The 13,413-nt window shown below is 33.7% G+C and overlaps 1 protein-coding gene across 8 annotated transcripts in view; it reads left to right on the forward strand.

Moving 5' to 3' along the window:
* Positions 1–13,413, forward strand: part of LOC119082307 (tyrosine-protein phosphatase Lar) — a 159,338-nt gene that overhangs the window by 131,727 nt on the left and 14,198 nt on the right. For 4 of the 8 annotated variants that reach the window (XM_037191802.1, XM_037191803.1, XM_037191807.1 and 1 more), the window contains 8 exons: positions 3,535–3,714; positions 9,508–9,891; positions 10,025–10,158; positions 10,321–10,471; positions 11,144–11,167; positions 12,351–12,451; positions 12,891–13,083; positions 13,255–13,405. In XM_037191802.1, the coding sequence (XP_037047697.1) occupies positions 3,535–3,714; positions 9,508–9,891; positions 10,025–10,158; positions 10,321–10,471; positions 11,144–11,167; positions 12,351–12,451; positions 12,891–13,083; positions 13,255–13,405 (1,318 nt within the window). The remainder of the gene's footprint in view (positions 1–3,534; positions 3,715–9,507; positions 9,892–10,024; positions 10,159–10,320; positions 10,472–11,143; positions 11,168–12,350; positions 12,452–12,890; positions 13,084–13,254; positions 13,406–13,413) is intronic. The other 4 variants (XM_037191805.1, XM_037191806.1, XM_037191810.1 and 1 more) reach the window with 2 other exon arrangements.

Below are 13,413 nucleotides of genomic sequence, written 5' to 3' on the forward strand. Positions count from 1 at the left end.
TTGTAATGTTACATATTGTGAATATGTATATATGCAAAAAGTCTACACAAAAATTTATATTGAATGCAGTGAGTACTTTAAAAACATATAAAATTCATATTTCATTATCATGGTAAATCATTTCTTTTATCAATTTCATTTTATTAGGAAAACAGCAATAAAAATCGGATTAAGATCTAAAAATATTTTGAAAGCTTAGACCGTAAAATCCTTGTTGTCGAGACCATAAAATTGTGGCTTATACATGTCACAACAGCGTCGTCATGCAGACCAATTAGAGCGAACCAGGTTACTATTTTGGAAATAAATTATAGATAGGGAGTGTGGAGTTCCGAGTTTAGTTTAAGAGAAATCATCAATGCTTAGAGTGCTCTCATAATTATTGTGTATTTTGTTATGGGAGAGACGAACCCAACAGACCCAACACCTAAGCCTCTAATGGGTCTATTGTACACTGTACAGTCGTATAAGTCACTTAGCTGAGATTACAATTATTATGCATCTCATAACTTTTGTATGAAAAGTAGTAATTCTTCATGAGTGCCATTTTCTATTTTGCTGTAAAATGAAATGTTCCTCCTGGTACTGACTTTCGGGGGTTTCTCATAGGAGAACTGTTGCTATGGAAAACGATTTCAATAGCAACCGGGCACTATAGTACTGACTCGCCCACTTTTCAGGTAAAGTAGCTTCCGTTACATAAATAATTAGTCGAATTTCTATTTTCTAAGTTTCTCAAGTTTGTCCTATGTTCTTTGCAGTAATCATTTTATGTGACGAATTAAAAATAAAATCGTTGAGGAAATAATTGATAAAATTCAATTTAAGAATAACTGAATATCAATTCCATCCGCCATCCAAAGCAAGTTGAATATTTCATTGAATCTATTTGAAACTGGAATGAAAATAGTCACTGGCGAAAAGCAAAAAGTAAAACGTTCGTTTACTTTTTTGGGAAAACGTTGCATGCAACTCGGTGATAAATTCTTTTTTCAGCATTTAGGTTACCTGAGGCTTTGAGTGGAAATCTGCACATCTAGTGCCGAGGGGGAAACCACTCTTTTTTATTGATGTGATTAACATGATTAACCAGTGATTAACATGATAATGAATTGGTGATTTACCAGCATTTGACCGGTGGAATCGTCGCAAAACTACAAATAAACGTAAAATATAGCGGTTAATCAATGTTAATCACCGATTAACCGTTTGGATTCAAAAAACTTATGTTTCTGATTAACAGATTAACTGATTAACCATGTTAATCACAAAATAGTGGGGAAACCCCTATCGTCTAGTGCCTTAAAAAAAGATTTATCACTCGGTGGTATAAACAACTATTTCTCAACTCATTGACGAAAAGTAAAACTTTCGTTGCGGTTAATCATTGCCCTGCGGCTTTTAGTGACAATCTACACATCTGGTGCCAAAAACGCATTTATCACTCCATGGCTATGAGACTATGAAAAAATTAGTGATAAGAAGTTGGAACGAGCCATCAGAACAGTCGGAGCGTTCGCTGCGACTGAGCCCCATAAGAACCCGTATATCTATTGCGTACGTGACCCTAGTGCGTCTGTCACCCTACTTTGACCGTAAGCCCTTTGCGCCCGTCAATGTAGTTAAATCAAAATTATTATGAAATGTGTACATCTTAGAAATTGCGCAATTACGAAGTCCCGTACGACTTTCCTTTTAAATGAAACCAAAATTTCAAATAGCCCTAAACTTTTAATTTATTGAGTATAAATACACATAGGGCCCTAGTAGCAACTTTAGTCCAAGGACCCAAATTTAATTTTTTTTCAACAACATTCTATTCGGCCAACGATTACCTTTCAAATAAAACAAAAATTAGGAAAAATGGATGAAATTTACTCGATTTATGTGCAAAAACACTTAGGGTCGAGTAGCCTTTACTTCTGTCCATCTTCAAACTTAGCCTCAACTACCTTTCAGAGAAAAAAATATTTTGAAATCGGATTTGATTTACTCAAGATATCGACGTGACGGACAGACAAAATTTTTATTGCGGATTCGTTATCTATGAACAAAGGCAAACACTTTGCCCTTACCGTCTGCTTCGAATTCCATCAATTACACACGGCATCGTAATCCTATAAACCCCTTTGTACTTCGTACGGGGCTAAAGACCAGTTTCCAAATGCATTTTTGTCGATTAACCAGTTTTCTGTTAAGATTTCAAAATTAAACGATAAGCGTTAATTAAAGCGGTCTTATACAACCAATTTTCAAAAAAAATGAAGTAAAAGATTTAAAATCAACCTCTTGAATATACTTTGATCAAGTGAAGTAGTAGATCCGATAGTAACATGATATGTTCGTCGTCTGTGATAATTCATCGTTCTTTGTTTTCCTCGAGAAACTTCGAAATTCAAATATCCAAACTTATGTGAATTCCGCACACAAAAATGAAGATTTTGAACACGTATCCTGTGTTCATACTTCGTACACATTATGTAATACAAAAAATCTTCAATTCAAGAGGTGTTATGTGGAATTTTATCCAATTCATTCTGTTCTTTCCACTTGCAACGGTATATGCGCGCGTACTTGCTTTAACATTTATATCTCATGTATGATGAATTGCTTTGATATCGATTTCAATGATGGTGATTATAATTCTTATACAATTTAGAGGGCTGAGTTAGTGACCAATTTTCTTTAATAAGAAAACCTGTTTGCAAATTTTATTCAAATCACTAACCAATCTATCATAAGCATAAGCATAATGTAAATTAAAGGCAAATGATCATTTGAGTTCTTTGAATTCTGAACTATACTAAATCGTTTCCGGCTTTTACCTTTTTTAGTTACTCCATTGTTTGAATACACCTAATATCAATCATAATTGAATGATGTTTCGTTCCACATCCACATGTAACAATCAAAAATACACATCTCCCTTACGAAAAACATTGCTAAATAATCAAAATTTCTGAGCAATGTTTAAACACACACACAATTTTCCAACAGTCAGCAGAAACGCTGCTGTACGATATACGGAAATTATTGTCAATGTCTGGAATACTCACGCTTTTGAATATTTAATAGATGTGCAAATAAACTCCGTCAACTTTATAAAATAGTGTAAATAATGTATTTCGTTGGAAGTTGGAATTAAACCGAGAAATGTATAATATTCAAATATCTAGATAATGTAAGCGTTCATCATTATGTGAAATCGTACCGTTTGGTTTATAGATTTTACGTATAGCTACACAGTGTGCCTTCATCAGGCAAATTGTTTTAGTTTCATTAGTTAGTTATTTGCATCGTAAAATCGTTATCGCGATACTCTCGAATTTACGATGCGGTTAATTTTTCTTCTATGGAGCTGCACAGTTTCCTTTAAAACCCCAAACTTTGCCTGTGAATCCGCGCGCCTGAATCTAATCGTTGTTTCCGCACCAAATTCTACAATATTTGCTCGCAGATCATATTGCTTTCAGTTGCGAATATCTACCTCGAAATTTACAATTATTAACGAAACCGTTTGTTTACCTATTTCAGCTGACAAAACACCAGTAGGTTTTCCTGTAATCACCCAAAGTCCCAATACCAGAGTAATTGAAATTGGCCATTCAGCAATAATGCAATGTCGTGCTACAGGAACACCAGCTGTAAAAATTTATTGGCTAAAGGATATGAAACGAGTGGACATGAGCAATCCACGGTACACACTCAATAATGGTAAGTGTTCATCAATATATCAATATATGCGAGAAAAAAAGATGTTGTTGAGAGGCGTCGTTAGGCAGTACATAGTCAACAGTTAGCTCAAGTTTAGGTTTATAAAAAGTGACGCCACTCGAGAATGTGTCTATGAATTTTTTATTCACAACATGATATATATGAGCAGAACAAGCCGTTTATTATAATTCCATTTTTGTACTTCCACTTTTTTTTTTGTTCAAGTCACTTGAGAGTCTTTTGTGGGTAATAGTCCCTCTTCGTTCCGTTGGTAAGTTTGTGGAAATTTTTAATATATCTAATTCCCATGTTGCTTAATGGCTACAATGTGAATTTTTAATTCATGTCATGTAGAGGCGCATGGTGCATATAAGTAAGCATTACAAGTCTCTGGTGCGAAAATAGCCCCTTTCGGCACTCATTTGAAATCACATTCCGAAAATTATGTAAAACCAGTAGTCGTTAGGAGTGTCAATGTTGATGATACGCGTAAACGGTCCAAGGATATAGATTAAATAGATTTTCTCCATGCATACAATTGGGGAGTTTGCTATCGATCTTCCATTTGGTTTTGTCTATGTGTTCGTAAAATCGTGTGCATCACAGGAGAGAAACCACTCAATAATGGTATTCGCATCATCTATTCAAAGTTTAATGTGTGTATGTGCTCGTTCAAAAGTTAAACAAGAACCAAGATCCTATGCGTTAATTTTATAGTTATTACCAGTCGTTCTTTTAATTTTGAATATCTTTGTACAATGAACACGACACTCAATAAACTTAGAACCATCAACCATATCACACCAACTCTGCATTTGTGTCCCATTTTTTTACGTCCATGCAGTAATATTTTAACAGAAAGAGGAAATTTAGCATCTTAAATCGTCTCTGAATGTTCGACAACATTAAATACAAAATCGATCGCGTTCGAGTACAAAAAAAACTATTCTTAAATTGAGGCATTATTGAGATATTATAGCTGTGTACATTCTTCGACGTTGAACGCTCGGTGCTCCACTATACGCTCTTCTGAATGTTCGAACAAAAAAATTGTTTTAAATTCCACTAACAGAATGACATTTGTTGGAAATTTGTTCAATTACAGATAATCAGGTCAACCGTCACATGTAAACTTGGAAAGCAAATTTTTCCCCTACAGCACGTTTTCCGAACTGTAACATTAATTTAAAATGACATTTTGCAATTACATTATTAATGAAATTTATTCCAAATGATGTTTGTTGACTGTATGCAGGGTTTGTCTCAACAAATGGCATTATCCACTACATTTTGTTTTTGTTAAAGACCAGCAGCTAGGTGATAGGTTTTAATTATGTTTTAGCATTTCAAAACGAGTTAAATGTTGACTACAACCAGTGTATAATTATTGAAACGCTTCAGAGATTTGTTATGAATTTAGTGGAGATGTGGATGCGATGCAAACTATATTTACAGTAAAAATACTGAAGACTTCGACACAAAATCTTGTACTTCATTTGTTTTAACATTCGGTTCTACTCACGATAACTCTTGTTGGTTTTCGACATTTATTGCTGCAAGACTTTATATTGTTCTTAATTTTGGTTCCGTGAATATTTTCTTTCGTCATCAATTCGGCATCATATACCTTAACGTTCGGTCTCAATGAGTTAACTGGAGATTGGTTCATTTTTTTACAGTGTCTTTTAGTTTATATTTAAGGTCCCAGTTAACAGGTGCATGATTATGATTAACTCATTTTGAAGCGAATGGAATCTAAATTTTTAATTTTTCGACGTAAATACTATAATATGACTGCTAGCCAATTCTAGTCAATTTCACTTAATCTTCTTGTACCAAGTCCATCTATTGTAAGGAGAAATATATCGATTATTATCTAATTATCATCTAATTAATTTCGTCGACTAATAACACTTGGTATGTATTCATTATTAGCTAGCATTTTCAGCCTCTATGATAGTACTTGGGTTTCAACTTGTGTTCATTCATCACAAATAAGAAATAAACGAAATGTTTTTATTGAGTACAATACAGCACTTGATAAAACTTGATAGCGCGCAAATATTATTTGAGTGGGTTAAGTAGTATAAGTATAAATACAAATTCATTTTATTATTATAATTCAAAAGCGTTCCAAAAGGAGTATGGAATAATCAGAAAAAAGTTAGGGCATAATAATTAGATTATAATATTAACATTTTTATTTGATTTATGAACTTTGTGATGTCTAGTAATTTATTACCGTAAAGATGGAAACGATACAATGAAGGGTTTACCTGTGAATATATTTTTTTTTATCTGATCTATAATGGTCGTTTTTATATATTCACGGCATTGATAAGGACTTTTTTTTCTTCAAAGTCATGGTTTTTTTCAACATCAAAATTTATTATGTTTTTAGCATTTTGATGAAGTCATTCAAGTGAAACTGTTTTATAACCAAATTTTATGGAAGCTTTTTGTGACCGGTTTCAAGGGGTAGAATTTTCAATGGCTTAAAATTAAAGTGGTGTGTATATATACAGCCGACAATATACAGGGAGATTCTGTGCACGTTTCGGTTTAATATACTCACACTCACACACTCTTTTCGTTAATGACTCGGTGAAAATATAATAAAATTAGTTTGTAAGGCAATGCCATCATCTGACCAAGTATTGGTATTTGTACACTTTTTTGGCGTTACTCGTTTAATGGTGAATTAAACTGGAGCAAAACGCATCATTTTCGAAAAGATGACAGTGCCTCATTATTCGGAATTCGATTTCAAAAAACTCTGAAAATTCATAAAACTTCTTTGAAACAATTTGTTTAAAGAATTTTGAAAGTTTTTTTAAAAGAATTTTTAGAATCCAGAATCAGAAAAGCATCATCCTTTGCTTACATTATTTTTACGCCTCTTGTCAAAGCTAAGACAAAAATAATCTAAAAAATCTACACGGATATTTAAGTTGAAGAATCGTTCGGCTTTGCGATAAGAGTGTTAAAAAAGAATATGATGAAACGATAGCCAACGTTTTTTCAAACACTTATCTTCAAGAAAATATAGGGTCCTGAAGTCACGTGCTAATCGATGGCTTTTTATTTGACTAAAATCAATACCCTCTATTGATTAAGTATTGCTAAAATCCGTCGAGTAAAAAATAATTATTTTTAAGTTGACATTGGCTTTGTTGCAGCGACATCTTTCAGTGAAATAGTGAATTATGCTCTACCGATATAGTTGACACACAATAGAAGAAAGAGAACTGATGCCGTAATCCCTCTCTGGGCAGTAGTCGAACGAATCATTTAGCCATTTTTCATATTTTCATAAAATGTTTTGTGTGTTGTTCTGTTTAAACCGTGCATGGAAAGCATAATAAGTGCCCGTACCCGGAATACGTTGACTACTCATTTGTAATATTTGGATATTAACCAACAAAGACCAATACGAAAACTTTAATTTAAATATTTTCCGTTCAAACAAATATATGATTTCGAATAGTAACAAACACACAAAGGTTCTCGTATAGCACAGCTTTCTAATTAATTATAAAACTTCATTTGAGCAGGTAGTGTTGCATATATCATACCTGAAATTATTTTCAATTTTCAACATCGGTTCGTTTCGTCTACCACTCATTTTCTATTCAATTTAGTTTAATTTAAATGGATGATATCGATCATTTTCACAACTAAATTCGTTCGTTAATACTGTTTACTTGTACAATAATACTGGTCCTACAGTGTCATAGAAGGATCTCCATCGGTTGCACGGCATTATTGACGATTCCAATGAAAAGGTACATAAAGGAAGGTAAATTGTTGAATTGTTACACCAAGAGGATATGTACAGGGGAAGCAAGCGGAAATAAATTTCGGAACTACCAATACGTGCGCTGCCTGTTTCAACGTGTTATGCTTCAATAGCGAAAAAATGATAATAAAAAAAAAAAACTAAAATTAGCTTTTCTTGAAGGTAGAAAAAGAAATATTTATGAATGAAAAATATACGGGAACCATATCGCATGGGTGAAATTTTTTGTATAATGTTACTAATGATGTTATTTAGTTAGTCGTGCAATGTCAGCCCTATTTTTCAAATGCTAAAATTCAATGGAAAAACTTGATTTATTAAAGCTATTTTCCTCGAATAAGGGATGTAAATGAAAAAGAGCTTTCTTTCAGCAAAGGGAAAAAAAATTAAATTTACGTGGAAGAAGTGAGTGAATTCAGCGATATATGCAGAAAATTTGTGATAATGAGTTATGATGAGATTTTCTTTTCATTTATTTTAACAGATATCTTAGCTAAAAGAGATGGGTTAATAATCGTAATTTTGATATCGGAAATGTGTTTGTGAAGTGAATGTAGGTTGAGAATGGATTTACGAAATCATAATGGATCATCGAGTGAATATATTTTGATCCAGCAGAGTATTTTCTGCTATTGGAAATAATTGAGAAATTGTGAAAATGAGGTAGGAAAATGATGTAACAATGATTTGCTAAAAACTCAGTAGAGAAAGGTGGTTCAATGTTATAATTGTTTAGCTATTGACAAGTGCTCGGAAGCGAGATAAAATTTAAATTTACAAACGCAATGGATTCGTTGAATCTTTTACTTCTATTGTGTAAAGTATAGCATCTTGTTCAAAAATCTTCTACTTCATTTGTTTTAACATTTATTTTATTGTATAGACCAAACACATGCCATCATTTGTTTTGTTATTGTCGATAACAGATGATTAGTTTATAATTTAGTTTATAAGTGGTTTTGACTGCTCTAAATATTTATTATCTAAACTGAACAAAACTTTCTTATTGGACTCTTCTTTTCAAAGAAGAACCAGAACGCAAATAAAAACTCTCTTTGATAAATTGAATCCGAACCCGCATCGTTTTCGTGTTTTCCTTAATTCCAAACTGAAAATCGAACCGCTTTCCAATACTTTGAAAGCCCAATGCTTCACAAATAATAATCTCAATTTCATTCAAATGTGAATAAGCGCAAAAACGAATCAGCAGACAACCGAATAAAATCTCTCACATTCACCTTTTTCCTCTCCAACATATTTTATTTATTTCCGAACGTAAAATATAAGTGGAAATCGTAGTCACGTCTGCCAACAGCTTTTCCTACCATTCCCATATTGCACTGACGGAAGATTTGTGTCTGCCATACGTCTTTAATTCCCTCGAACCCTTGGTGTATATATACACACACAGAGAAAAAAATAATTCTAAAATGAGACGAAGTGCGGCATGGATCTTTTAGCAGATAATAGAAAAAATGATGCCCCGTTATACGAAATATTTCTCGTATTTATGTAATCATCGGATAAAAAATATCACTCGTGCGACTCACATTATATTGAATATTGCCTTATATCATTCGAAGAGTTTCAAAGTAAGGGAATTTTCATTTTTGCTGGGATTGTTTTAATTTTGTTGCGGAGAGGTCGAATGAGTACTAAATTATGGATGGGAAATTTACGGGAAAATATTTTCATCGTTCAATTTAAAATTCGTTACTATTGCATGAGTGATTTCATTAGATTTATCGTTTTGGGTTTTGAAAATTCACAACTGAAATTGATGGTTTCGATGTCGTTTTTATAATATATACTCAACGAGCAATGTAAAAAAAAGAATTTCCGATTGGTCGCTCATTTCGAACCTATAAATTTTTACAAAAAAATAAAATAAAAAGCGAACGTGTGACGCTTTGGGAATGTCGAATAACTAGCTTCTGTATAACACCATTCCACTTTTCTAATCAATCGATCTCATTTTTTTTTTGCCATTCCAGGGAGCCTTCAAATAAGTAACAGCATTAGCGAGGACCAAGGAAAGTACGAATGCGTGGCCGAAAACTCAATTGGAACGGAACATTCAAAGCCAACGTCGCTATACGTAAAAGTACGCCGTGTACCACCTCAATTTTCTCGACCGCCCGAGCAGCTGAACGAAGTCGTTTTGGGTGCAAATCTTAGCTTAACCTGCATCGCTGTCGGTTCACCAATGCCGTTTGTGAAGTGGAAAAAAGGCAACGTCGATATAACGCCAGAAGATGAAATACCAGTTGGCCGTAACATTTTGGAATTAACGAACATTTTAAACAGCGCAAATTATACTTGCATTGCCGCCTCAACATTGGGTCAAATAGAGGCATCGGCTGTTGTAAAAGTTCAATGTGAGTGGTTACGGGATGGAATGGTTGGTTGTTTTAGAGGGCTGGGTACCAATAACATAACAACCAAAAACGTTTATAGTCAAAGTTTCGTCAGTTTGAAAATTTTAATTAAAATTTTGTTATTAAAATACAGCTTTGCCGACCGCACCAACCGACGTGATTGTGTCTGAAGTAACCGCTACATCCGTACGTCTTGAATGGTCGTACAAAGGGCCGGAGGATTTGCAATATTATGTAATCCAGTACAAGCCCAAAAATGCTAATCAGGTAAAACATACATCCTCTATCTCCTCTGCATTATACTTGTAATGCGGCTTAAAAGCATATTATTCACGCATCATATATACAATACCCGAACCGTTTTTCGGTTATTAAATCCATGAAAATTGTTTTTAATTAAATATAACGTATCAACACCTTCAAAAATAGGCTTTCAGTGAGATTAGTGGGATTATAACCATGTTTTATGTGGTGCGTGCATTGAGTCCGTACACTGAATACGAATTTATGGTGATTGCGGTGAACAATATTGGTCGAGGTCCTCAATCGGCTCCGGCGACCTGTACAACAGGTGAAACAGGTAATGACACATAGTATGAGTTCTTCCAGTGTGATTTTTCCCCTTTACTTCAAAATTCATTTTTATGCTCCCCCAAAACCAAATATAATTCAATTTGATTTGGGTCTTGTTGCTAAATGTTCCATTTGTTTATGTATACGTTTGATGTCTCAGAAAGCGGAAAGTGAATTACATAAAGAGTCAGAATTTATTGTTGCTTTTTGAATATATTATTCGATGATTGTAAAATTCTTGGTTGTTTATTTAGGAATGATTTACTAGATTTCTTTTTGTACATTTTTCATGCGTTTCCGATAATTTTTATAATATCCGGACTTGAACTTTATTGTAAGTTTCTTGATTTGTTTGATTACATTTTTCACAATTTTTGTTTTGTTTTCTTTGTTGACCAATTGCTACATACTGCACCACATCTTCTGCAAGTGGGTACAAGTCGCCCGTAGAAGATTAACAAAGACTTCTGCACAGCAAAATTAGCTCAAAAGTTTTTCTTTTGTCATTTCATTTGAAGAAATTTTTATTTCATTTTTATTGCACACTCTTCATACACTTAACACACGTTCTTGATTTTAAATAGTAAAAGTAAAGTAAAATTTAATAGAAAGTCCACTCAAAAATGAACAACTGATAACATTCTCGAAATCGTTTATTTTTCATGCTCAATCGATACAGACTATTCGTTATTTGGAGGTGCAAGTGAGTATCGGACGTGATAGTCTAATGCGTTTGTTTTAGCTTATGAGTGTTTATGTTGTTTTTTGATGCGATAGTAAGAGTCGCTGAACGGCTGCGCTACTTTCGTCGAACGCTAAACATTTTTTTTTTAAATTGTACACAAGAAACCCCGAAAACTATTGCCCATTAAGAATCGTCTATAAAGTATTGATCCGTATATGTACAGCTAAATATACAATGACAGACAGTGCAACAATTAAATCCAATCAATACTTGATAAATGTACCGACGTAACCAGTTCGAAATAAACTGAAAATGACAAATTCAAATTAGATTAATTCAATTATTTGCATCGATTTAGTGTTGTTGGACTTTGATATCAGATTTTGTTTGATATCCTTTCTCCACTGAGCCTGGAGAGGTTGACAACCTGAAGTTGTCAATTTGTACGACAGCTTCGAACCACTTGTTTGCTGTTTATTAAGTGAGTCTGAGAAATGTAGTTGTGTCTGTCGATGTTTGCTGATAGTGGCTGAGAAAGGCATGGCGAAATGAACACGAGACGGCAAGTAATGTAGAATGCATATGAACAAACTATGTTGCACATAGAAATTGGAAAGAACCAGTGATGTTCATATTTTCCTGAGATTTGCCTGCATTTCGTCACTTGTAGCTACTTGCATACATGGTTCTCAATCAAATATATCAGAAAATAAAAATCAAATCGATGTCCCAATTTCGATTCTTTTTGAAGATATATTCAGTCTCCCAGGGAATTTACAACCCCTAAAAATAAAGTTCCACAGCAAAAAAAAACTTCAGTGGCTTCAAAGATTAATTGAACTGTTTTCTTCGAGTTCCTATTAAAACGCCCGTGTTATGTCCTCTTAGTTGATACACAGACACTGTTGCTATCTACTCCTGCCTGAGTACATCAAATTAATAAGAGTGATTATTTTGTACCCACCATCACCATTACTAGGCCATGACCTCGAGTTGTAAAGTCAGATAAACTGATCGGTGAGACTGTTGAACGTTACCCAGTTACCCTTGTACCAAACTAGATTGAAAAACAATTTCAAATCCCCATAATGGATATGCTGGTTTATAGTTGGTGTGGCTCTTCGCCCTTTTTTTTTGTTTCAGCTTTAAATTTACTTTTTTGTTGAACACAAAAATATACAAAACATTTGTTACTTTGCAGAAATGGAAAGCGCACCAAGAAATGTACAAGTACGTACATTAAGTTCATCAACCATGGTTATAACATGGGAGCCACCTGAGACTCCAAATGGACAAGTGACCGTAAGCATTTCTGCATTTATTTTTATAGAGCTCATTTTTTCGGTTTTCGTATCTTCGTTTTCGTTATTTTTTTCCCCCTTTTCTGTTATTTTCCAAATGGAAATAGTTTTTTTTCTGTTTTTGTTGAAAATATTCTGCTAATAACATAAAGTTCGGTATTGTAATGTTTCGTTGTCTCTCTTTCTCTATCTCTCTCTATCTAATAAAAGATAATGATTTTGGTGTAATGGTATATATAACAACAATTCAGCTCGGAATTATTCTTCGGTTTTATTATCTGGCCAAATTCTCGATGTATTTACATTTTTAGTGATGTTGTTAAGTGTGCATAAGTAAACATTTAAATTTAAATTGCCATACATAAATACCGATTGGTATAAAAGAAAATTACATTTACATAAAACTCCAATAATTTTCGTTTTTAACTGTGCCAACCCAGGGCTACAAAGTCTTTTTTACGACAAATCCCAATCAACCAGAAGCGTCTTGGGACTCACAAATGGTAGACAATAGCGAATTAACAACTATATCGGAATTAACGCCACATGCTATATACACGGTACGTGTTCAGGCATTCACCTCTATGGGAGCCGGTCCAATGTCCAATCCAGTCAAAGTAAAAACCCAGCAAGGTAAATTTTCGATAATTTATGTTTTGTGTTCCCAGTGCTATGGGACCTCGAAACTTTATGTGTATTTTGTGTAACGGGTTATCGTGGTTCTATTTCGAATTGGGAAATTCATTCGGTTAATGATATGAACGCTTGTAACCAACGTAATGCTCATAATGCTTTATTTTACAGGAGTACCATCACAACCGAGTAGTTTTCGGGCTACAGACATTGGTGAAACGGCTGTTACATTGCAATGGTCGAAACCAACACATTCCTTTGAAAATATAGTTCATTACGAACTGTATTGGAATGATACGTATGCCAATGAAGCCCATCACAAGTGAGTTA

Source organism: Bradysia coprophila, unplaced genomic scaffold, assembly GCF_014529535.1.
Source record: "Bradysia coprophila strain Holo2 unplaced genomic scaffold, BU_Bcop_v1 contig_415, whole genome shotgun sequence".
Classification (NCBI taxonomy): Eukaryota; Metazoa; Arthropoda; class Insecta; order Diptera; family Sciaridae; genus Bradysia; species Bradysia coprophila.